Source organism: Schistocerca nitens, chromosome 5 (assembly GCF_023898315.1).
Source record: "Schistocerca nitens isolate TAMUIC-IGC-003100 chromosome 5, iqSchNite1.1, whole genome shotgun sequence".
NCBI lineage: Eukaryota > Metazoa > Arthropoda > Insecta > Orthoptera > Acrididae > Schistocerca > Schistocerca nitens.
The window spans coordinates 456241647-456269020 of record NC_064618.1 but is presented as its reverse complement, the minus strand read 5'-3'; the positions used below and the strand labels follow the sequence as shown (position 1 = coordinate 456269020).

Here is a 27374-nt window from a genome sequence, read left to right as displayed (position 1 = left end):
GGGAAAGTCTATCTTGTTGTGCAACTGTGCAGATCACAGTACAGCTGAAACTGATTGTTTTTGTCAGCAACAAAATTCATTAAGGAAAAATGTGCCGAGAAGTGACTGTAGGAATTCCAGAATTCTTAAAATAATTCTGCAGGATGTGTAGTTATCTACTGTTATCTACTCTTTCCCTGCACAGGTCACACCAATATTCGAGAAAGGTGGTAGGAGTAATCCACTTAATTACAGACCTATATCATTAACGTCAATATGCAGCAGGATTCTGGAACATATATTGTGTTCGAACATTATGAATTACCTCTAACAAAACGGTCTATTGACGCACAGTCAACATGGGTTTAGAAAACATCGTTCTTGTGAAACATGACTAGCTCTTTATTTGCATGAAACGTTGAGTGCTATTGACAAGGGATTTCAGATTGATTCCCTATTTCTGGATTTATCATCACTCTTACATGATTATCACATCATTATCTTAACATTGTTTCCATCTGAGTGACAGTACCATGATGTAAACAAATGATACTTGAATTCAAAGACTGAGCATTTTACACAGCTTTGAGAAAGTTTTCTTTATCTTTTATAATTGTTCTGACTATTGAGTCTGGTGGATCAAACTTCTTTGCCAATTCACAAATTTTTATTCTTGTGTCAAGCTCTTTGATAACATTAAGTTTACTTTACAAAGGTAATGAATCAGTTCTGCTTTGTTTGGGTGACATAGTTAGAATCTCTGTAGATAGATGACCACACATGAAACATGTCTGAAATTCTTGTAAGTTGAACATCATGTGGGCAGCATGTGGGCATAGAGGTGCATGACAATCAAACCAATGAATCACATAACTCTCGATTTGTGTAAATTGGGGTAGTATAAGTCAGGACATTACTGTATTTGGTAGTGCTGATAACAACATTATCCTAACTTTCAGGTTTGTTAAGTCCTTCCTCATGGAAGAGCAAGAAGGATATGTTGCAGAAGGTAACAAAGGATGGACAAGCCTCTCAGACTGCAGTTTGAGAGTGGCCCACCTGTTTTAAGGACAAGGGGAAACAATTGAAGTGAGGACGTCTGTCAAGTTTGCAACCACCATTTGATCTTCTGATTGGACTGGGTGTAAAGAATCAGGTTGTTCAATGTTTTTCTCTTGCACACACATTTCTGTAAGCTCATCAACTGTCAACTCCTGACTGTGTGAATCCAGTAGTTCTGGAATGTCATCATTATCCATCTCTAAATTTAACTGTCTGGCAAGACTGACCACTTCTTCAATCACATTATCAATTTGATCAGGATCTAGTGCTGATTTCCCCTGGGTTTCAGTGGTGAAAAAAATGGACATTTTTTTCCAGATACCATTTAAAGTTTTTTGTAGAATTTCATTCCAAGGTTGTCGAATAATTCTCACAGCATTTAAAACACTGAATTACTTCCAAAATTCTTTAATATAGAAAGTGTTATTTTGCCTCATAGCTTTATGTAGATGTGCCAATGATCATATCATGTAGTAAGCTTTAAACATTTTAATGACTGCCTGTACAGTGGTTGAAGCAAGCAGGTTGTATTCATTAGCAAACATACAGCTAGCACATGTGGGCTGAAATTAATTTGAGTAACAGGAGGATGACTTCGTGTGTTGTGAACTAATAGCATCACTTTAAATGTGATTTGTTTTAATTGGCAATAACATTCGACTTCAAGTATGAAGTGACGACCACCAGTCCTCAGAAAGGGAAGTTGGCACACAAGCTTTAGTATTCGACTGGCAAATCACAAGCAACCCAGCTTTAGATGTATTTTTTAAAGCTCTTGGATTTTATAAGCAATAAAATAAGAAAAGTTTTGATTTACAGTCACCAGCTGCATTCACACCAACCATCACTGTTAACTGATTTTTGGTGGCTTTAATACCTAGAAATATTTCCCCCTCAAACATGATAAAAGGCCTTTTAGGCATCTTCTTCCAGTTTCATCTACCCTGAATATGGTTTGGCTGGTATAGCCACCTTCTTCTATCATTGCCTTCAGTTATTCTGGATACGGCAACATGACCTCTTTATCAACACTTACTGCCTGTCCACTTTCTGTGATGCTGTTCCAATTACAATGACTTGAATCAGCTAAACCAGCCGTTACTAGCTTTAAACATTTCATTCTTAGCTACCTCCCCAACTTATTTCTTCAATTTCTCAAGAATCATCTTAGCTCAAGAGCACACCCTGTTCTGAGGAAGAAGATGCTAGTGGAAGGCGAAAACTTACTAAAATTGGCGAGAAGGCACAAGGATCAAAGTAGAGAATAACTAATCATTAATAAATATATGTATATTACTGTGGGTAGCAGGTCTGAGGGCGGATAAGCGTAAAGAGGTGGGATGGCAGATGTGACTGAATTAGGTGGATTTAATGGGTGCGAACAGGGATAGGATGGAGAAAGTGTGGGGGGTGGGGAGGGGTTCGTAGGTAGAGATGTAAGATCATGTGGCACCGGAAAAGTGCGGGAGATAACACGCAAAAATATGGAAACTGGCACAAGGAGAGTGATCAGTTTGAAGGTAAAGGCTTAATTATATTGGTGGGAGTAATGTGGGACATAAGATGCCGCATAAACAATCAGCATGGTCTTCAGGCTGTCTGTTGCGCATGGCTGAGACAGTTGATACAGTGTGGTTCATAAGTAGAACGCGCAGTGCGGTTCATAAGGCAACAACAGAAACACAGGAAAGAAAAGAAAGGAGGATGACCATTGAGTATAGCGATGCAAAAGAAAGTAATTACAAAGGAAAACAGCACAGGGTTAGGATTGAAGAAAAGCCATCAGGAAAAACTCAAATAATGGAAAATCCGGGATGGAATATAATAAAACCAGAGAAGGAAAGTTGCTACTGACCATATAGTGGAGATGCTCAGTCACGATAGGCACAACAACACATTTTCGCCACCAAACCGACCAATCAGACTCAACTAAAGACCAATACTGAACCTTGCCTAACTCAGTTCACTCCTCTATCCAACCGTGATCCACCCCCCACTGCCTCCAAACCACCCCCTGTTAACTTTCCAGAATTTCTTAACCTCAAACCTTGCCTCACCATCATTCCCCAAATCCCCCAACATGCAAACTAACCTTACATCCACAGAAAGAACCGCAGGCCACCATCTAAAAATTGATCCCAACCTTATAATCCTACCTGCAGACAAATGCTCCACCACCGTTGTTTTGAACACCAAGGATTACGTGGCAGAAGGACTCTGTCAGCTGTCAGATACTTCCACCTACAAACCATGCCACAGTGATCCCATTCCAGTAATCCAGCAGGATCTCCAGTCACTACTCAAGCCCTTAGGACCATCCCAGAACTCGTCCCCAGAGTCCATCTCTCTACTTACCCCTACTACTCCCCGCACTCCAACCTTCTCCATGCTTCCTAAAGTCTATAAACCCAACCACCCAGGACGCCCCATTGCAGCCGGTTACTGTGCCCCCACTGAGAGAATCTCTGCTCTCCTAGACCAACACGTTCAACATATTACCTGGAACCTATCCACCTATATAAAAGATACCAACCATTTCCTTGACCAACTCTCTACAGTTCCTGTCCCTTTACCACACGGTGACCTGCTTGTCACTATTGATGTCACCTCCCTGTGCACTAACATTCCTAATGCCCAAGGGTTACTGCTATTGAACACTACCTTTCAAGATGCCCTATGGATTCCAAACCAACAACCTCTTTCCTAGTCTCCATGACTAACTATATCCTCACCCACAATTACTTCTCCTTTGAAGGCATTACCTAAAAACAAATCTGCGGTACGGCTATGGGCACCCGCATGGCACCATCCTATGCTAACCTATTCATGGGCCATCTAGAGGAATCCTTCCTAAAAACCCAGAATTCTAAACCCCTCACCTGGTTCAGATTCACTGATGACATCTTTGCTATCTGGATTGAAGGTGAGGACACCTTACTCACATTCCTCCAGAACCTCAACAACTTCTCCCCCATTTTCTTCACCTGGTCCTACTCAACCCAACAAGCCACCTTCCTAGATGTTGACCTCCACCTCAGAGATGGCTACATCAGTAACTCGGTCCACGTCAAACCTACTAACCACCAAGCAATACCTCCACTTTGACATCTGCCACCCATTCCATACCAAGCAGTCCCTTCCGTACAACGTAGCCACCTGTGGTCATCGCATCTGCAGTGATGAGCAGTCACTCTCAAAATATACCGAGGGTCTCACTGAAGCCTTCACTGACCGTAATTATCCTCCCATTCTTGTACATAAACAAATTTCGCATGCCTTATCTTTCCAGTCCCCCACCACCTCCCAAAGTCCCACAGTCCAGCCACAGAGGAGCATTTCCATCTTAACTCAGTACCATCTGTGACTGGAGCAACTGAATTACATTCTCCGCCAGGGTTTAGATTACCTCTCGTCGTGCCCTGAAATGAGAAAAAATGTCCTGCCCACTATCCTTCCCACCCCTCCTACTGTGGTATTCTGCTGTCCACCAAACCTACACAATATACTCTTCCAACCTTACACAACCTCTGCTCCCAATTCCTTACCTCATAGTTCATACTCTTGTAACAGACCTGGATGCAAGACCTGTCCCACACATCCTCCTACCACCTCCTACTCCAGTCTGGTCACTAACATCACCTATCCCATCAAAGGCAGGGCTACCTGTGAAACCAGCCATGTGATTTACAAGCTAAGCTGCAACCACTGTGCTGCATTCTATGTAGGCATGACAACCAACAAGCTGTCTGTCCATATTAATGGCCACCAACAAACTGTGGCCAAAAAACAAGTGGACCACCCTGTTGCTGAACACGCTGCCAAACATGATATCCCTCATCTCAATGACTGCTTCACAGCCTGTGCCATATGAATCCTTCCCGCCAACACCAGCTTTTCGGAATTGCGCAGGTGGGAACTTTCCCCCCAATACATCCTACGTTCCCGTAACTCTCCTGGCCTCAACCTTCGTCAGTCACTGTCCTCACCCATCCAGATCCCTCCCTGTTCCCATTCCAGCACTACACAGCTGTCATTTCACTGCCACACCCAGTCTTTTAATTTCTTTTTATTTCTTTCCTTTCCACTACTTACCCCCTCTCCCCTCCGCACCTTCTCTCCTGCCCTGTGTCTAAATTGCAACACTTCACTGTCCACCACTCCCACCATACTATCCCTCCCCCTCCCTGCCCCAGCCTCCTCTTTACCCCCCATAGTTGCCACTCCCATCATGCACTTGTGCTGCTGCTCACTGTGTGGTTTCAGTTCTCTGAGACTGCAGACGTGTGTGCAAGTTGCGTTTGCGTGAGTGTGTGTGTGCATGTTTGTATGTGTGTCTACTGCTGCCGAAGGCCTTTATGGCCAAAAGCTGTAATTGTGCGAATCTCTTTGTTGTGCCTATCATGACTCAGCATCTCCACTATATGGTGAGTGGCAACTTTCTTTCTCTGGTATTGTTAGATTAAGTAATTTTACTCAACGGAAACAGTAACAACTAGAAACCTATTATATTTGCTAAACAACTTTTAATTGTGTAAAAATATTTGTCTTGAGGCTAATTGTTTTACCTGAAGAGGGGTTGTATGGAAGAGAATGCCACTCATGGAGATTACACTACAGAGGAGTTAACATTTTTTTCTGTAAGGATCCCTCCCCCATCCTCAGGCCAATGCTCGAACCTCCTCCCCAACTCACAACGTCAAACTGCCACCTTATAAATGAGATATATTTAAGAGAAATTAAATCATGAAAGTTCTTTTTTTTTATCCCATGTGTCCCACTGTAATACTGTATCATTGATAAAAACAGAGCATAAATGTGGAGCAGCTGAGTCATAGACAACCATGGAGAAGGCATTGCATGCTTTGAGTTACAGTGTGAATATTAATATTTTTAATTGTGATAATGTTTTTGCAAGATTAAAGTAATTTTACAAACACTGGTTACAAACTTTCATAAAAATGATAATCCAATCCTCAAATCATTATTGCTGAGAAATTATCCAAGATGAAAAAATTAAGTATGAAGTGATACAACACTTCTTTGTAATGTTATGTCCCTCTCATTCATTTGCTTCATTTTACTGCCATCATCTCCACTGCAACATGGGCACCTTTAATTATATTAGTAGGTGACTTAAACATCACTAAAGAACAATAATTCACTGAAGAACTCATTCTATACATCGTCCTACCATTGATTTAAAAAAAAACACTGTCATTATGTCTTAATTATTCATTAATTATATTTCAGCTCAGCAATATGCAACAATGAAAGTGAACAGACATATCTGTATAAGGATAATAATCAATAAAACATTACAGAGCATGATCTATACAGGGTGTCCCAGAAATGTCATGACAAACTTCAAGGAGTTGTAGAGAGTGTCTCAAGGTACAAATTAAGGATAAGCACCTTTGTCTGGAGACATCATCCAATGATGCTACAGAGTGCCAAAGTTTTAGATGCTACACCTGCCACTAGGCCACCCCTTCAGCAGCAAAGATGACTTGTACCCTGATGGACCATAGGCAGAAAGTCATGTAATGTCGTTTGTTATTCAGTGATCACGTCTGATTTCCATGATCACCAGTGAGCAGGATGGAGCTAGCTGCTGTGTAGAAAGGCCCTGTCTCCTATCAATACAATGCTCTGTTTCCTTGGTGGACGATGCTTTTGGACATGGGTTTCCATCTGAAATTTATTTTTCTGCTGTGTGACAAAATACATAATAAATTTTCAATGATTTCAAGAGAAAAATAAACTGCAGATGGAAACCTGTGTCTGAAACCATCAATCACCAAGGCAACAGAGCATCACTTTCATAGGAGACAAGGCCTCTCCAGGCAGCAGCTAGCTCCATCCTGTCCACTGGCAATCATGGCAATCAGCAACAATGTGAGACATTCCGTCTATGTTCTGTTAAGAGTACAAAGTCACATTTGCTGTTGAAGGCATGGACTATTGGTAGGCATCGAGGCCTACAACTTTGACATTCTGTAGCATCATTGGATGATGTTTCTGACCACTGTTTCCTATCCTCAATCTGTTCCTAAGGACACCCTCTACAACCCCTCGAAGTTTGTCACAACATTTATGGGACACATTGTGCATTGTGCAGATACAGATTCTCATTTTACCATGAAGACCAAATGGACAAAAATTTTCAGTACTAGAACTGTATGTGGAAACTTGCTATCAACTTCTAATAATAATATCTGTTTATTGCATAAAAATGAAAACTCACATAAGAAATTTGTAATAAATTTCATATATTATTAAAGTACATTATACACAATAAATTTTGTAATATTAATTGTTCAGCGGCAGATAATCCACACATATGATTTTTTATATAAATTCTTTTTATTTGAAAGCTTGAGGTTTTTCTTACAATAGAATTTTAGTAAGTGATCCATTATCTGAGTAAGATGATTACAGATTTATAGATACCTCATCAACTGATGTCCCTAATGTACATAGTCCAGCCAGTTCTTTCAGTTTAGTACTGGTTGTTTTACAGAGATCTGTTGTATATTGTATTAGTCGGGATCTATAATGAACAACATAAAATAATACTTGAGAATCTAGCAGAATTTTATGAACTTTTATTTTCATAAAATCGACCACATGAGCTTCTATTTAGTTTTAAATATATTAGACATAATTATTATTATTATGAAAAATCCAGGAAGCCAACACTCACCTGCATATGAAACTTCCTGGCAGATTAAAGGTGTGAGCCAGATCAAGACTTTGCCTTCCACCTGCAAGTGCTCTACCAACTGAGCTACTCAAGCACGACTCATAATCCGTCCTCACAGTTTTACTTCTGCCAGTACCTCATCTCCTGCCTTCCAAACTTCACAGGAGCTCTCCTGTGAACTTGTAGAACTAGTACTACTGGAGGAAAGGATAATGGGAGACAGCTTTGCCACAGCCTGGGGGATGTTTCCAGAATGAAATTTTCACTTTTCAGTGAAGTGTGCACTGATAATAATCTTCCTGGCAAGAGAGCTTCTATGAACTTGGAAGGTAGGAGATGAGGTACTGGCAGAAGTAAAGCTGTGAGGACAGGTCGTGAGTCATGCTTGGGTAGCTCAGCTGGTAGAGCACTTGCCCGCAAAAGGCAAAGGTCCCGAGTTCGAGTCTCGGTCCGACACACAGTTTTAATCTACCAGGAAGTTTCATATCGGCGCACAGTATGCTGCAGAGTGAAAATTTCATTCTACTCACTTGCATATGGTTAGTCAGTGATATACAGGGGTTGGACAAAAATATGGAAATAGTTCAAGAAATGCGTGCTTGAACATAAATGCAGATGCTAGCCAAGCCTGCAGATTGCACTGTTGTGATTGACCATTAACAGCACCTATAGAATGCCCTCAATATGTTGTGGTAACAGTGTTCTGTGTAGGTGTGAGTGCATTATGTCAGAGCTAAGTGAGTTTCGATGTGAGAAAATTGTTGGTGCTGATACTGTGGTTGCTTCCATAACCAAGGTAGCTAAAGTGTTTGGTGTTTCAGAGATCACCATACTGAAGACTTACACTGCCTACAAGGAACGCAGAGGAAGATCATCTGCTAAGTCAAATTGTGGATGAACTGTTTGTTGAGTGATCATAATAGATGGTCATTGAGGAGAGTTGTGACAAAAAATAAGAGGACTCCAGCTGCAAAAGTCACTGCAGAACTAAATGTTATACTCATGAACACTGCCAGCATCAAGACAATACAAAGGAAGCTTCATCTGCTGTAAATCACAGAATGAGATGGAATTCCAAACCCACACATCAGTGATGCAAATGCCCATAACAAGAAAACATTATGCCAAAGCCTTAAAACATGGACTATGGAACAATGAAAGAAAATCATTTGGTTGGACGAGTCCTATTTCACACTGTTTCCAGCCTCTGGTGAGTTTACATTCGAAGAATGAAACTTGATGGGGGTTTGGTGATGACTGCAGCAGCCATAGCATGGTATTCCATAGGCCCCATGCTTACCCTGTGAGGTCACAATACTGCCCAAGATTATGTGACCATTTTGTCTGATCATGTCCATCCTGTGGTATACCGTATTTACTCGAATCTAAGCCGCACTCGAATCTAAGCTGCACCTGAAAAATGAGACTCGAAATAAAGGAAAAAAAAAAATCCCGAACCTAAGCCGCACCTGAAATTTGAGACTCGAAATTCAAGGGGAGAGAAAAGTTTTAGGCCGCACCTCCAAATCAAAACAAAGTTGGTCCGTTGTAATATGAGACACAATTTAGGTCGAATGAAAGATGATACAGCTACAGTAGTTTGGTTCGAGTAGTAAGCTTAGCAGTTAAGCTTTACCAGGTAGCCATTGCTATACGTCAGGCGCTCCATCCGTATTTATACGGGTACTCTTCCTTTTTCACGTGCTTCGTCTGGTTTGAATCGATTGCTTATTTTGCTTTGATCTGATAAGTGCCGTTTTCTTTGTTATAGGTGTTTACGTCACTCTAAGCTGAAAATGCATTACTGTACTGTGTAATGCATTGTTTGTCGCATTTTGATAGTGCGTGTTTACGGCCTGTCGCCGCTCGCGGCATGACTTGCTTTTGTGCACGCTACGGCCGCTTAAAAAAAAGAGGAATCCTCTCATTAGCGAAACAATGGCAAGAGACTGCTATTTGTTGTTACTTACACTGCTGCTTACTTTGATAATGATCAACAAGAACCAAATGCGTATGATAGAACATGCGTATGATAGAACATGTTCTGAACGAGAGTTTTGCGAAAATTTTCCTCCGTTTGAAAATCTTTGTGGCCGCTTCTTTAGTACATCAATTTCTGCACAGAAATTAGTCATCTTACATTTAAAATCTAGTCAGTTGCCATGCTTCATTTCTGACTGTATCACTATTAGGCATAAGAATAATACGAATATAAACATGACACGATACGTATATTCTTCCGCGTTTGCTGTTGTCTCACTCTAGTTTCGTAGTTTATTACGCAGACAGGATTTAAATGTGATAGCAACAAACATGAAAGAATACATGGCAAAATGTTTATATTCGTATTATTCTTATGGTGAAGAGAATACTGCATGTGATTCACATTTCATCAGGTTCCTATTAGCAACCATCTCTTCTCACAGGTAGGAAAAAACTCGGAACGTAGAGTTGGCCATATTGACAAACATCCCTAACAGTCTTGCCAGTCGGATTTTCGTAGTACATTGAAATTCTGCTACATTCGAAGATGAACAATACGGAATTTGTATTTACTTCGTTGGATAATGTATGAAAATGCAGTGGTCGAAACTCGGGGCGGAGAAGAAAAAAAGCTCGTCTTCTACCTTTTTTTTTAAATTTATTTACTGATGCAGAGGTTTTGGCTCCAGTATTTATCTTTGTGCCCACAAAGCATGCTTGTGTAGCGCTACATATATTCGACGGCAGAAGTTAGTTGTGGCGGCACCTATCAACATTTTTCAGAACTTCCACTTGCTTTGCACTCGATTCTAAGCCACAGGCGGTTTTTTGGATTACAAAAACCGGAAAAAAAGTGCGGCTTAGATTCGAGTAAATATGGTAGTGTTTGTTCCCCAATGGTAATGATGTGTTTCAAGACAATAGGGCTCCTGTTCATACAGTTCTCATTGTCCAGTCCTGTGAGCATGAGTATGAATTGTCCCATTTCCCTTGGCCATCACAGTCACCAAATCTCAATATTGTTGAGACTTTGTGGTCTATTTTTGAGATAAGGATGCATTATTGCTGTGCACTTCCACTTTCATTACCTAAACTTGCTATTGTTTTGCTGGAACAGTAGTATAAGATTCCATTGAAAAACCTGCAGGCTCTGTATTTATCCATTCTGAGATGATTGGAAGCTCTTTTGAATGCCAACAATTTTCTTGCACTGTATTAGGCATGATAACAATTTTTTTTCATATTTTTGTCTACCTCACGTTCACACACACACACACACACACACACACACACACACACACACACACACACAAGCCGTAATCCATGAGGTCAGAGCAACATTGTCTTTTGAGTAGTTGTTTGGTCAGACTGGAGGCAGTAAGGGGGGAGTGGTAAGAGAAGACAGCAGGTAAGGGGAAATACTGAAATACACCAAAGAAAAGGAGCAGTAGGAAAGTTTTGAGAGGCCAAAAGGGGCACAGATGACTCTCAGCAGCAATGACAAAATGTGGATTAATATGAGTAACAAATACGAAAGTTATGGAACAGAGTGTAAGAGAGAGAAATCAGAGGGTATATTGTTAGAATAGGTAGAGGTTTGATGTGGAAAATGACAGGAGATGGTCCTTATTACATGTGCATTGCAGCTGCAGTTCAAGTTACCATTGTTATAGTGTGCAGCATGATCAGCAACTGGGTAGCTCAATTTGTTGTGATTCACAGACTGTTGGTGGCCATTCATGCAGGAAGACAGTTGATTAACATGATGCCAATATAGACTGCTGCATTGAAGTTATTATTGTTATTATTATTATTATTATTTATTAGTCTGTAAACATGTTTCAAGCTTTAAAAGGGATCATCAACAGTTGTGTAAATAAATATGACACTTTGCACCTATTTAAATACAGATTGTGTTGGTCAATATGTAATTGACACAGGGAAAGACTCTTTTCAATCAAACATATGGTACATAGACTAAATTTAGTTACATCAACAATATTAAAAAATGATAGACTGCTACTTATCATAAATATGACAAGTTGAGTTGCAGACAGGCACAATAAAAAGATTGTTACACATTTATCTTTTGGCCAGAGCCTTCTTCAGAAAAACACACACACACACACACACACACACACACACACACACACACACACACGAGCAAGCAAACCTCTCACACACTCAGGACCACTTTTTCTGGCTGCTCTGGTCAGAATGCAGTGGTGCAGTGTCAAATGTAAGCAGCAGTCTGGACTGGGGTGGGGAAGGGGGAAGTACAGTAGGGTACGGGTGGGGCGAGAGGAGTCAGCACTGCCTGGTGGAGCATGCAGGGGCTAGATAGTAGCCATACAAGGCTGCCAGGTGCAGTGTCAAGAGGCTGTGGGGGAGGGAGGGGGAATAGGGAGCAAAAAAGGAGAGGGGCACCCAAAGAATGGGAAAAGACCAGTGGGGGTGCATTTTCTGACAGTGGTGTACAATGAGGATGAGGGAACTTGAATTGGAAGGTGGTGTAGGACAAAGGGTGTTGGAACAGTAGGTTACCATAGATTGAGGCAGGGATAATTTCAAGAGTACAGAATGTGTTGTGGGGATAACTCCCATCAATGGCTACCATCCTTTCTACACCAAAAAATCTCTCCAATACAGCATGGCCACCCAGGGATGATATATCTGCAATGACTAGGACTCCCTTGCCTAGTATGCTAAAGGTCTCACAAAGGCCTTCACAGACATGCACTAACCGCAGACCTAGTCCACAAACAGATTTCGCATGCCTTATCCCCAGACGCAGCCAATCCTCCCACCATCCCCAAGAACCAGCTACAAAGGAGCACCCCCTTTGTCACTCATTACCACCCCAGATGGGAACAACTGAATACATCCGTTGCCAGGGCTTCGTTTATCTATCGTCATGCCCTGAAATGAGGTACATTCTACCCAAGATCCCTCCCATCCATCCCAATGTACTATTCTATTGATCCTAGTCCATGCCTGTGCCACTCCCTATCCAAACCCCACATCCCTGTGGAAGACCCAAATAGAAGACCTACTTGATCCACCCACTCGGCATTCCTATTGCAGTCCTGTTACAGGCTTATGCTATTTCATTAGAGGTCATGCTATGTGTGAAAGCAGTCATGTCATACACCAGCTGTGCTGCAATCATTGCATGGCTTTTTATATCAGTATGACTACCAACCAGCTGTCCACCATGATGAATGGTCACTACCAAAGTGTGGCCAAGAGCAAAGTGGGCTCCCCTGTGGCACAACTTGCAGATGAACATGACATGCTTGATTTCAATGGCTGCTTCACCACCTGGGACATCTTGATGATCCTTCCCCCCACCAGCAGCTTTTCTGAACTGGTTGGAGTTATCCTTACAATACATTCTATGCTCCCAAAATTATCCTGGCCTCAATCTACAGTAACCTATGTTTCACACACTCCATTCTACACCTCCACCAACTGCTATCTGCCAATGCCAGTAGTGGTCTTTTATTCCCCTTCTCTGCCTCACCTTTTCTGCTCCCTGTCCCCCCCCCCCCCCCATTTTTCCCCTGCACCTGGCAGCCTTGTCTGGTTACCATCTAATGTTTGGATGCTCCGCCAGGCAGCACTGGCTCCTGTCCCTGCACCCGTACCCTGCTATCCCTTCCCATCGCACACCAGGTTGCTGCTTGCATTCATTGTGATACCATTGCATTCTGCTCAGAGTGGCTTGAGATAGCAGTCATGCATATGTGTGAGCTGGGCTTGTTTGTGTGAACATGTGTGTTTCCTTTTCTAGATAAGGCTCTGGACAAAAGCTAAGTGTGTATGCCTGTCTGCAACTCAATGTGTCATATTTATGATGTGTAGCATTCTATCCTTTTCATAATAATGTTGATATTTCCACCGTGACTTTCCATTGTCTATATTTAGTTGCATTATTCCTAGGTGCTATACACATATGCTTACGAATAATGTGGATAAAAGCTGTTTGTTTACAGTTAAATTAATAGATCACTTACATTACTATTTTCAAATTCATGAACAATGTAGAGAGCTTTGTCTTTCAATTAATACTCTCTTGCCTTTTTGAAGTTATTAAATTTTAAATTCCTCAAACCACTTGGTAATTTTTTGATAAAAAGTTTTCCTATATCCAGAAAGCTTTACATATTTTTGTGAGTCTAATCCAGGGAACATTCAGTGTTCCTGTTCTTGGCTCTATAAGACTGCATATGTGACCTCATATTGTGTTCATATCAACTGATCTTGGCATGCATAAGGATGTGAAATATGTATAGACTTGGTACCATCAATACATAGTTTTCAATTAAATACAATTTGCAGAAAGCACTGGCCCTCAGATCCGACATATACTGGGTTCCTTTCTGTTTCAAAATTTTAAAGCATCTATCCATTTCTTGACTGTTAATAATGAAGATGCAGACTTCTAATTCTACACTAACTTGGGATGAATTTCCATTCTTGATAAACAGAACTGAGCACAATAATTTTTAATTGTATAATATTCCTATTAATCTGTTTCATTGACACACAGGAACCAGAACTTCAGAAAAAATGTAAAAGTAAAGTTATTCTATTGTGAAAAAGGCAATAATAGAACATAGATAATAACAAGGTCACACTACTATCACAGGCATGTAAAACTTAGTGTCTGCGTGTGTGTGAATGTGTGTACTCTTACTAGAAAAACAGCAAGAGCTTGAAAACTAGTGGTTTCTATTATGTGTTTCTGTAGCCTGCTTAGCTGTCATTCTCTAGAGGTAAGTGGCTGTCTTCCCTTTATTTTATGTAATAAATAATTTTTGAAGAAATATGTGCTGTGATGGTTGTGAAGGTACTCAGATTGTTAATATTGTGTAGATGGAAGTTTAAACTAATGACAGTCCCAAAATAGGTAGCTGATGATAATTAAAAAGAGATAGTCAAGAAATGGATATGTGATGCCTGATCAGATAGCTGGGTTGGCAGCAGAATATACTACCATAGCAGAATATTGTCAAATGATATCTTACAAAATCCAAAGAAATTCTGGTCATATGTAAAGGCTGTTAGTGGGACCAGAGTTAGTATCCAGTCCCTAGTGAAAGACACAGGAAATGAAATTGAGGATAGCAAAGCAAAAGCTAAAATGCTGCACTCCATTTTCAAATGTTTCTTTACAAAGAAAAACCAAGGAGAGTTGCCCCAATTTAATCCTTGTTCCACATTTAATATGAATGAAATAAATATTAGTGTCAGTGGCGCTGAGAAACAGCTGAAATAATTAAAACTGAACAAAGCTCCATGCCCCAATGGCATTCCTGTCAGAGTTTATACTGAATTTGTGGCCGAGTCAGCCCCTCTTCTAACTATAATCTATCATAGATCCCTCGAATAAAAAACCATGCCCTAGTTCTTGGAAAAAGGCATAGGTCACACCTGTCTACAAGAAGGACAGTAGAAGTGATACACAAAACTACTATCCAGTATCATTGACACTGATTGTTGTAGAATCTCAGAACATATTCTGAGCTCAAACATAATGATATATCTTGAACAGAATGATCTCTTCCATGCCATACAGCATGGATTCCAAAAGCACTTGTCATGTGAAACCAACTCTCACTTTTCCCACATGACATATGAAAGCAGTCATATAGATGCAGTACCCCTTGATTTCTGAAAAGCATCTGCCTCAGTATTACATTTGGTCTTATTGTCAAAGATTATGTGGGGTATCAAGTGAAATTTGTGACTGAATTGAGGAATTTGTGGTAGGGAGGATACAGCATGTTATCATGGATGGAGAGTTATCATAAGTGTAGAAGTAATTTCAAGTGTACCCCAGGGAAGTGTGTTGGGACCCTTGCTGTTCATGTTGTATATTAATGCCCTTGCAGGCAATGTTAAAAGCAAAAACAGGTTTTTTCAGATGATGCAGTTATCTAGTGGAATATTGTCTGAGAGAAGCTGCAAAATATTCAGTCAGGTCATGAAAAGGTTTCAACGTGGTGCAGAGACTGGCAATATGCTCCAAATGCTCAGAAATGTAAAATTTTGCACTTCACAAAACAAACAAAATATAATATCCTATGACTATAATATCAATGAGTCACTGTTGGAATTGGCCAGCTCATACAAATACCTGGATGTAACACTTTGTAGGGGTATGAAATGGAATGATCACATAGGCTCAGTCATCGGTAAAGCAGGTGGTAGACTTTGATTTATTGGTAGAATACTGGGGAAGCACAGCCAGTCTACAAAAGAGATTGCTTACAAATCACTTGTGCAACCCATCCTAGAATATTGCTCAAGTGTATGGGACCTGTACCAGATAGGACTAACAGGGGTATTGAACGTATACAGATAAATGCAGCACGAATGATCATAGTTTTGTTTAATCGATGGGGGAGTGTCACAGAGATACTGAAGGAACTGAAATGGCAGACTTTCAAAGACAGGTGTAACTTATCCTGAGAAAGTTTATTAATAAAGTTTCAAGAACCAGCTTTAAATGATAACTCTAGTGATACATACAACCCCATACATGTCGCTTGCATGGGGATTGCAAGGATAAGATTAGAATAATTACTACACATACAGAGGCATGTAGACATTCATTCTTTCCACACTCCATACGTGAATCGAATAGGAAGAAACCACAGTAACTGGTACAATAAGACGTACCCTCTGCCATGCAACTTACAGTGGTTTTCAGAGTATAGATGTAGATGTGTACGTAGATATAGAAATATACTGTGTAACATATATCAATAGGGAGGATTAAAAAGAAATATTAAATATCAAAACAAGCAGAATGATCATGTACAGGAATAACAAAAACCATGACTGACACGAAAACCACGTTTGTGAGAGTAGGTGGATTCCAGTATGACAGTCACTCATATACTTAGCAACTAGAAGTATATGTATTCATTGTACATCACTGGATAACTAGTATGCATGTGGAAAGCACGCTTGGTAGTGAGAAATAAAGGAACAAACAGAAGGAACTGGAATAAGCACCTTAAAATCGTGGGTTAATACATCATGATAATCATAACTCATTAACAGAACAGTGGAGGTACTGTTAAAATTGAAAATAAATTATTATATCTAAAAACAAAGATGATGTGACTTACCAAACAAAAGTGCTGGCAGGTCGATAGACACACAAACAAACACAAACATACACACAAAATTCTAGCTTTTGCAACCAACGGTTGCTTCGTCAGGAAAGAGGGAAGGAGAGGGAAAGACGAAAGGATGTGGGTTTTAAGGGAGAGGGTAAGGAGTCATTCCAATCCCAGGAGCGGAAAGACTTACCTTAGGGGGAAAAAAGGACGGGTATACACTCGCACACACACACATATCCATCCACACATATACAGACACAAGCAGACATACTTTTACCAAGTTTCTGAGCTCAATTTTCTTCCTTCAGTCTGCCTTAAGAGGAATACTGACCATTTCAACACTTTAATAATGAATCACAAAAAAAAGGTTTGTACACAGTATTCATCACATGTATTGTTGTGACTCGCCGATTTTTCAAAGTGCCGCCGCGCAGTTATGCGCATCCTCTACATGCGGTGCTGTCTGCCAGCCATGCAGCAGCAGTGCCATCCTAAGCGGCCAGCCAGCCAGCGGCTGCTAGACTTGGACTCAGCTATGATTTGACTGTTAAAGCTTACACACATCTTACCCTGTTTACTTGATCTGTGACTTTCATGTATTGCATCTTCCTTGAAATATATTTGTTCAACTTGAAGTTATAACAATTGACGACGAGTTAGTGATTTTTCTTTCCCATCGATGACCCACATGTTTCCATGCCTACTTTAGAGCAACTATTGTAAGGTCTCATAGAACAGCAAACGCTTCTCACAAATGCAATTTGTGATTTTGTCGTGGCATCAAATGCGGGGCGTCCCTTGTCGTTGTCTCTACCTCCTTTTCCTTCTTACAACGAGATGGCGGAAGACTGGTCTGATTACGAAAAACATCTTCGACAGCACTTCTTGGAATTTCATGTCGCGGATGAACAAACATGTAAGTCTCTGTTCCTTTCATTGATTTCACCTCAAATGTATCGGTTGTTGTCGCAATTGGCTCCTTTGAAAGATCCTGCGTCTTTGTCCTTTGCTGATATGTGCTCACTTCTGTCCGTCTATTTTCAAAAGCAAATGTATGTGGTCGCCTCTCGTGTTGCCTTTTATCGTTGTCAAAAACAACCGAATCAATCCTATCGTGCTTGGGCTGCTGAACTTCACGGCCTCAGTAGAAAGTGTCAATTTGTTACTGAAGTTCCTACATCAATTCCATGGTACGGGATGCTATTATCCGATCGGCGCCCAACTAAGAAGTTAGGCAACGTGCCCTTCAGTTGGCAAATCCAACTCTAGATGAAGTCCTATCCATTGCTCAGTCTTTTGAAATTTCTCACGCCGCTGGAGCGCAAATAGAGGCATGGGGCGATGTCGGGGAAATACAACCTCTGTGCAATGTTGACGAAGCGTGTGGCGTGTCCCCGCCGGCCAACGTGGCCGCAGTATGCTCCCAAGTGCAGCCTCGGCCTAACCGTAAACAAAGCTCTAAGAAACTGCAGCAAAACCCACGGCAACTTCCTTCATGTCCGCGGTATTTTATGAAACATTCACGAGAAGATTTTCCACAACGGGGGGGCCGTGTGTCACAAACGCAAAAAAAGGGTCATGTGTCATCCGTTTGCAAATCTGACTGTATACATGATGTTCATGAACATGATGCTGATTCTGATTCTGTGTTGTCTTCCCTTACAGGGAAGTTATTCCTCACTGTCCAAAGACATAGTATTTTCAAAAAAGCCACCTTAGCAAATACTTGATCGAGATGTTCGCATGCAAGTGGATACTGGTTCTGCTGCCACTATCATCAATTCTCAGACATATCTTCAGTTGGGTTCTCCAATCCCGTCACCTGTCACTAGGTGATTACAGACTTACAATAAACAGAAGATTTCTCTCTTGGGACAATTTGATGCTGAGGTATCTTACAAATCTGTCATTCACACTGTTCTATATTTGTGGTCGACCATAGTAACGAGGAGAATCTTTTTGGTTTTGATGCCTTTTGCATTTTTGGGTTCTCCATAGATGACTCTGTCAATATCGTCTCTGATGCTATTCCTTATGCTCAATTGGATTCCTTGTTGATGGCATTTTCGTCCCTTTTTTCTCCTGGGTTAGGCCATACAAATGACTTTGAAGCTCATATCATGCTCAAACCCACTACTCAGCCTAAGTTTTTTCGGGCTTGGCCCATTCCTGTGGCCCTTTGTGATCAGGTCATACAGGAGCTGGATCGTCTCACTGCTTCAGGGGTCTTGCTTACTGTCACTTCCAGTGAGTGGTCCTCTCCTGTCGTTGTCGTTGCTAAGCCAAATTGTGATATTTGTCTCTGTGGCGATTTCAAAGCCACTGTAAATGCTCAATGCCTTATCAACACTTACCCTAGCCTCTCCCAAGTTTTACGCTGTATTCAGAAGGGTTGGCCAGATCGCCGTCCGCTAAGACTTCTGATCCATTGTGGAACTACTACGCTTTGCGTTACCGCCTCACAGTTGGGGATGGTGTTATTCTTCTTTCCACCAAAAATGCTTTGCCGAGCGTTGTGGTACCTGCGTCTTTGCATGCTTTGGTCTTGCGCCTCCTTCACCAATGGCACTGGGGTGTCTCTCGCACAAAATATCTGGTGCGCCGTCATGTGTACTGGCCCAGCATCCACTCTGAAATCGCACACGTGGTCGCTGCCTACGGCCCTTGTGCATCACAGGCTGCCGCCCCGAAGTCATCTTTGTCACCGTGGCCTTCGCCTGAGAAGCCCTGGGAGCGTATTCATGCTGACTTCATGGGACCTTTTTTAGGTACTTATTGGCTTCTCGTTATTGACACCTACTCTAACTTTCCTTTCATAGTCCGTTGCACGTCGCCTACCACCGCGGCAACCACCAATGCTCTAGCTCGCATTTTCTCTATGGAAGGCCTTCCCTCTACTCTTGTTGCTGATAATGGTCCGCAATTTGCCTCTTCCGATTTTGCAGATTTTTGTGCCCATCACAGCATCATGCATGTCACGGACCCTCCGTTCCATCCACAGTCAAACGGTGAGGCCGAACGACTGGTCCGCACATTTAAGGCTCAGATGAGGAAACTCCTGACTTCTTCTGCTGCTGATGATGTGCTTCTACAATTTCTGTCTTCTTACCGTTTCATCCCCATGGGTGACCACAGCCCGGCTGAGCTCTTACACTGCCGACAGCCCCGCATGCTACTTCATCTTTTGCGGCCTTCCACCTCACGGCCGCGGGTGCCTTCGCATGGCCGATTCATTGCAAACGACCTTGTATGGGTACGGGGATATCGCAGGTGGCCAAAATGGAGTCCTGGCCGCATCTTACGACACCGTGGCCAACACCTGTATGAAATCCAGATTGGCACGGGTGTTGCAGTGCGTCATTCGGACCAGCTTCGGCCTCGTGTGCCAGCAACGCCTGTTCCGGATGCCGCTACACCACATTCGGCTCTACCTGATGCTCGAGATACTGGAATCTCTCATTACTAACAACACAGTCCTCTCATGATCATATCGGTGCCAGCACAAGAACTGACACCACCAGGAGACGTGCCCATGCAGGAACCAGATGACCATCATCTGTCGGATCAACTCTACTCGCCTCCTTCTCCTACAGACGCGGACACATCGCCCATGTCTCCTGTTACCGGACTTGCTGCAACGGGCAGATTGGTGCACGGGGTCCCAGCAGATTCGACCCTCACTTCTCCTGTCATCTCGACCCGTTATCATTGGGGACACTTCCGTCCGTATGAGAAGCCTCCTCCTCGAGACTTTACGGCCAGTCAAACAACACCTACGGACGTTAGCAATCTACAGGCGACCTCTATCAAGACCTGTTCAAAAACTTCAAAGGGTGGAAAAGTGTTCTGACTCGCCGATCTTTCAAAGTGCCGCCGCGCAGTTACGCGCGTCCTCTACATGCGGCGCTGTCTGCCAGCCATGTAGCAGCAGTGCCACCTAAGCGGCCCGCCAGCCAGCGGCTGCTAGACTTGGACTCAGTTATGATTTGACTGTTAAAGTGTACACACTTCTTACCCTGTTTACTTGATCTGTGACTTTGACGTACTGCGTCTTCCTTGAAATATATTTGTTCAACTTGAAGTTATAACATGTATGATATATTACCCAGGATTTTTAAAATGGATGGTGTGTGACAGACAATAACTAAGTTAATAATGGTCCATGATTTCTGACCATTTGTTGCACATAAATGTGTTATATAATAATCATAAACTAGCACATACTCACAAATTGTTTTCAATTTCCCTGTGATTTTGGGCTCTTCCCATCTTGGAAAAAATCTTTTGCATTTCTGATACTGAAAATAAGTAACATACATTAAAAGGATAAAAATTAATCTTAAATATCAATTACAGAGAAAATAAGTATGTTACGAGGTGTGAATCATCATCATAAACATTAATATATGATTAAAAACATATTGTTAAATATTTGTGACAAATTAGCACATGATAGAGATTAGAAAATGGCCCCTTTACCTTTCATTGCATTAAAATATATATCAGAGAACAACTTCACACTTAAGCTTAGTATTACCTTCATTTCATTTTTTCAAAAGTTAGTCAAACTGTAAGAATATTTTATCTCAGTGACAAATCTGAGGTAGAGAAATCAAATACACATTGTACCTTTCCCTATAGAGCTTTGTGGAATGGTCTTTACATAGATGATTTAGTATCAAGCTTCTGAACTGGTTGTTAGTATATTCTCAAATGAATCAATTGGAAGACAACTATTAAAAACAGATAGGTATCCAGGATGGTCTCCTGCATGTAATTTTAACTTGTCACAATTGTTCAGGAAACATTATTCTGAGACAAACTGCCTATTGGCTTCTGTCTCGGGTTCTTCGGCTGACGTTCATCTAATGATTTTTCTGACGTTTCGCCAGCACGAGTGGCTGGCATTGTCAAAGCTTCACCCTCCATTGCCGGCAGGAAGGTGAAGCTTTGACAATGCCAGCCACTCATGCTGGCGAAACATCAGAAAAATCATTAGATGAACGTCGGCCGAAGAACCCGAGACAGAAGCCAATAGGCAGTTTGTCAACAAGTGGCCACGAAAGCCTTAACAATTTTGTATTATTCTGAGAAATAAGAAAATGATGTGTACAAAATACAGAGAATTTTCAATAATTCTTTTATAATAACTGAGTATAATCTTCCTTTTTTGAAGATAAGGTTGTCTGTGGGTTTAGTATGCTCACTAGCACCACTAATAATATCTCTTTGGATGCTAATGTGTAACTAGGTTTGTGGGTAATTCATTTTCAGCAGCAGTAGAAATTTTGTAACTGTCTGAGGTCAATCCAGATGATTTCATTAGCCATCTGGATTGGCCTGACACAGCTGCATCATTTCTGCTGCTTCCAAAACCAAATTACTGCAAGGCACTCAGATTCATCAACTGGCAGTGCCATTTTGTTTTAACCTCTCAAGAAATATTATACAATTCTGTGGCTCAGAGCTTTCAGTGTGCGCAAGGATTGCAGATATTTTAATCTACATCTGCATCCATACTCTGCAAACCACCCCAAAATACATGGCAGATCGTCACCCTACTGTACCACTTATCAAGGTTCTTCCCCTTTCCATTCGTATAAGGAGCATGGGAAGAATGATTGTTTGAATGCCTCTGTGCATGCTGCAGTTATTTTAATCTTGTCCTCTCCATCCCTATGTGAGGAATACGTAGGGAATTGTAGTAAATTCCTAAAGTCAACTTTTAAAGTTGTTTCTTGAAACATTGTTGGCATACTTTACAGGATACTTTACATCTCTCTTCAAGAATCTGCCAGCTCCGTTTTTTTTTTTTTTTATTTTATTTATTTATTTATTTTTTAACACTCTTCCATGTATCAGGCAAACCTGTGGCCATTTATGCCTCCCTTCTCTGTATATATTCAATACCCCTGTTAGTCCTATTTGGTATGGATGTTGCACACATGAGCATTATTCTAGAGTGGATCACGTGAATGATTTGTAAGCAATCTCCTTTGTAGACTGATTGCACTTCCCCTATTATTCTTCTAATGAACTGAAGTTTGCCACCTGTAAACAAACAAAAAACTAATTGTGTAACTTTTTTTTTAGTTAAAACTTTATGACTACATTGGAATGTTCACAGATAAAATTGAGCAAAAGTTTTCTGAACATCTGTGAATCATGTAAGTGAGGCAGGACATGGGTACCAGTCTGGTACTCACCTAGTGGGCTTTGGGGAACCACCTAAAACCCACATCTAGGATGGCTGGCACATCGACCCTCATCATTAATCCACTGGGATGATTCAATCTGGGGATGATGCACCTCCCCATCCTGGAAGTAGCACTTTATTGTGCATGGCTATCCAGGCAGGTATAAAAGAATCTGCATCTGATTTTGTCCATTACAAATGGTTTTTTGAAAGCCAGCAACTGCGAAAACAAGTTATTTATAAACAAATCCAATCTAAATCTATTCTCTGTTAACTAATAAATGACAGTACCATGGGCTTTTTTTGACACTCATTATGTTCATATTTCTGCAGAAAAGGCTGAACCTGATTAAACACAAAAGGTTTCTAAGACTTACATTCGTATCTGTACTGTACAAGCCACTATATGATATGTAGCAGAGGGTGCATATGAGGGGGGCCGAAAAATAACCAAAATACCTTTAGAAAATGTGTGTACTTTATTTTTGTCAAATACAACTTTAATGTCCCTAAAGGTACTCTCTATTAGAATTAATTCACTTGTCCAAACATTAATTCCAGTGTTGGAAGCGCCTTTCAAATTCATCCTCTTTGATACCTGCAAGGACCTTTGAGATACAGTGTTTTACATCATCGACATTGTCAGAACATTTTCCTTTCAAGTTCCTTTTCATCATATGGAACACAAAGAAGTACCAATGAGCTAAATCTGGTGAATAGGGAGCGTGGGCCAAGATAGTTATCTTTGTTGAGGCCAAAAAGGGGTGAACACTGGAAGCCATGTGCACAAAGCATTTTCATGATGTATAAGCTGCTTGCTGGAATTCCACAAAGCTGTAAATATTGGTGCTAGACTTCACCATGGCCATTTTGTAACCTCCTGTCAGAATTGCTGATATACTATCTGATTTTTGGTAGTTGAAACATCAGTAGTGTCAAATAATTTCACATTCAGTTTCACCTAACACACATTTTTTGAGGAGGCAAGCCAAGTAACTTCCATATTATTTTCTTTCTGGACCATTCTCCTTGCACCAAAACTTATCACCTTTGATGATCTTGTTAAAAAAATTAGGATCATCTTTCAATGTGTCCTTCATTTCGCAAGCTTGAATATACTAATCTGTGGTGAAAAGTCTGGGAACAAACTTTGCTGCCACTCTTCACGTTCCCAAATCAATATTCAAAATTAGTAGATTGTTCCCTAGGACAACCCAGATAAGACTTCAGGTCCATTGATTATCTGATGCTGATCTTCTCAGATGATATTGGAGATTTTGCCAATGTATTCTTCAGTTTGAGCAGTTGAAGGGTGACAAGAACAGGACTGAACTGTGATGACCATCTGCCCACTTTTAAACAAAGAAAATCATTCATACACTTGAATTTTTCTAAGAGCATATTCTTTGTATGCTGTTTAAATAATCATAGCAGTTTCCACTGCATTCATACTGAGAAAAAAACAGAACTTCACAACCGCATGTTGTTCAGGAAAGTCAGCCATTTCCTCCCATCATGAGTGCACTGCAGACAATCTCAAAGAACTGCCACTGAGATCAGACTTCTCACTGATGGGCCATGCCAATTGGCAGACTGACATATGAGAGGTCCTGTAATAGCTATCTAGTTTAGGACAATAACTGATGAGACCCTTAAAAATTTCAACAACAACTTGCAAGAGATAGACTGGAGTCCAGAATACAGTGAAACAGATGTAAATAAAAAGTATAATAAAAAGTATAATAAACTTTTAAATGAATTTATGTCTCTCTTTGAAGCTACCTTTCTCCAAAAAAGTAATTATAAACAGCCATGTAATCACTGACAAGAAGAAATTGCTCAGTTCATGAATGTAAACATCCTGCAGTGCAAAGAGGATGCTGCATAGTTCCCTCAAAGCTAGGAATGACCCAAAGAAATAGCAGTATTACAAACTTTACTTTAGCACTCTAAAGAAGGTAATAAATATGTGCATAAAAACTTCAACTGACAAAATTTAAAACAATTTGGAATGTGATAAAGATGGAAACCAGCATAAAAATAGGAACCATGACACAGGTAGAAATTAAACAAGGTGACAATATTATAAAGAAATCAAAACGGTTGCAGAAACATTGAACAAACATTTTTTGACTGGAGCAGAGAAGGCAGGCTGTAAAGGATATGTGGATGAAGCAATTGCTCTTCTACAGAAAGTTATCAGCAACGGAACTCCCAGATATCCTTACCTTGTGTTACATTAAATGAGACTGAAAGAATAAGTAAGTCATTAAACGTAAAAATTCCATTGGTGTGGACAATATTTCTTGTAAAATACTGAAATATTGTTATAAATATATAGGTCCAGTCTTATGCAACATATTCAATACATCTCTCAAATAAGAAATGTCCCTAACAGATTAAAACTGGTTGCAGTGATACCTCTCTTTAGAAAAAGTGAAAAAATTATGTCAAAAAACTATCACCCAGTCTCCCTTTTAACTATCTTTTAAAAATTCTTGAAAAACTTGTACACAGTTTGAGTGTCTATTGTCTCAACTTCAACAATCTCCTTGACAATAGTAAATTTGGGCTTCATGCTTGTTTTTGTACTGAACAAGCAATATTCTCTGTTAACAATCAAGTTCTGGAAGCCGTTAACAAGAAAATTTCTCCAGTAGGTATTTTTTATGATCTCTTGAAAGCTTTTGATTGTGTAAAACATCAGATTCTTTTGAAAAATACAGAATATTGTGGTTTAGGTGGTATTGTTGATTCATTGCTTCAGTCATATTTAAAGGACCAAGAGCAGACTATAATGCTGAACCTGCCTCATCTGAATGGATGGTGTTAACTTGTGGTGTGCCACAATGCTCCGTTTTAGATTTGCTGCTATTTCTTATTTTCAATTACGACATCCATCTTTATTCCAATACTAAGAGGAAATTTACTCTTTATGTAGATGATACTACAATTCTTATTGCTGAACTGTCCAGTAACAATCTTGAACAAACTACAGACAAAATTTTCCCTGAAATTTTAATTTTTTTTCTTTTTTTTTCAAATAGTCTTTAGTCAGTGCAGATTAAACCCATTGTATGAGGTTATTTACACCACAAAGAAATCATGAGGAAATGAACATAAAGTGCAGAGGTCAACCAATACAAAAAGTTGAGGATACAGAATTCCTGGATGCATATATAGACAGCAAATGTAATGACCAATTACATTTGTTGTCTATATATGCACCCAGAAATTCTGTGTCCTCAACTTTTGTATTGGTCTTCATCTTTTTTAAAGACTTAACTCAGCAGTATTAGCAATACAAATTATTGCTTCTGTGGCTGAAGTACATGCCATTAAAGTTTCCCACTTTGGCTATTTTCATTCATTAATGTTACATACCATTATATTCTTGGGGAACCAACCTCTCACAAAAAAGAATTTCACTGCACAAAAAAGGCTATCAGAATAATGAGTGCTGTTCATCACACACTCTCTTGTAGGTACTTGTTTCAAAAGATGGGTATCCTTACCACCCTGTCACCGTATAGTTTCTTCCTGTTGGATTTTATCTGCAACAGCCTTTTTCTGTACAAAGACAACAGAAAAGTGACTACAACACAAGAACCATAAACAGTTTGCACATTGAATTGAAAAGCCTAAATCTGCCTCAAAAAGGAGTTTATTCCTCCTGCAGTAAGCTGTTTAATGCACTCCCACTGCATATCAAATCCCTTCATAAATCATTGCAAAAATTCAAATAAATTCTGAAAGAATACCTAATAGGGAAACCTTTTTATTAGGTCAATGAATTTTTGAGAGAAAATGGATACTGTCACTAGACTTATAATTGTTTTACAAATCTTATATTCAGCACTATCATTAGTGTTGTGACTCGCCGATCATTCAAAGTGCCGCCGCGCAATTACGCGCGTCCTCTACGTGTGGTGCTGTCTGCCAGCCATGCAGCAGCTGCGCCACCTAAGCGGCCAGCCGAGCAGCGGCCGCCAGACTGGGACTCAGTGCTCATTCGAATGCTTACGTGAACACATGTCTTGCTTGTCAACTTACTCTGTGACTTATATGTGTTGTTCTGTCGTTCCGAAATATATGTGTTAAACTTGAAGTTCTAATAACTGGTGACGAGGTAGTGGATTTTTCCTTTTCACTATTGACTCACAGGGTTCCATGGCTACTGTCGAGCAACTATTGCAAAATCTCCTTGAACAGCAAATGCTTCTCACAGCGGCGATTCGCGATTTCATCGCGGCGTCAAATGCGGGGCGTTTCTCGTCGTTGGCTATACCTCCTTTCCCTCCTTACGACGAGCCGG

At 40.6% G+C, this 27374-nt stretch overlaps 1 protein-coding gene across 1 annotated transcript in view; it reads right to left on the bottom strand.

Moving 5' to 3' along the window:
* The window catches only part of LOC126260526 (syntaxin-7-like), a 56827-nt gene that overhangs the window by 14529 nt on the left and 14924 nt on the right, over positions 1 to 27374 (bottom strand). Inside the window, exons 4-5 of the mRNA XM_049957858.1 lie at positions 21092 to 21161; positions 7492 to 7591 (exon numbers count right to left, since the gene is read on the bottom strand). Of these exons, the coding sequence (XP_049813815.1) occupies positions 7492 to 7591; positions 21092 to 21161 (170 nt within the window). The remainder of the gene's footprint in view (positions 1 to 7491; positions 7592 to 21091; positions 21162 to 27374) is intronic.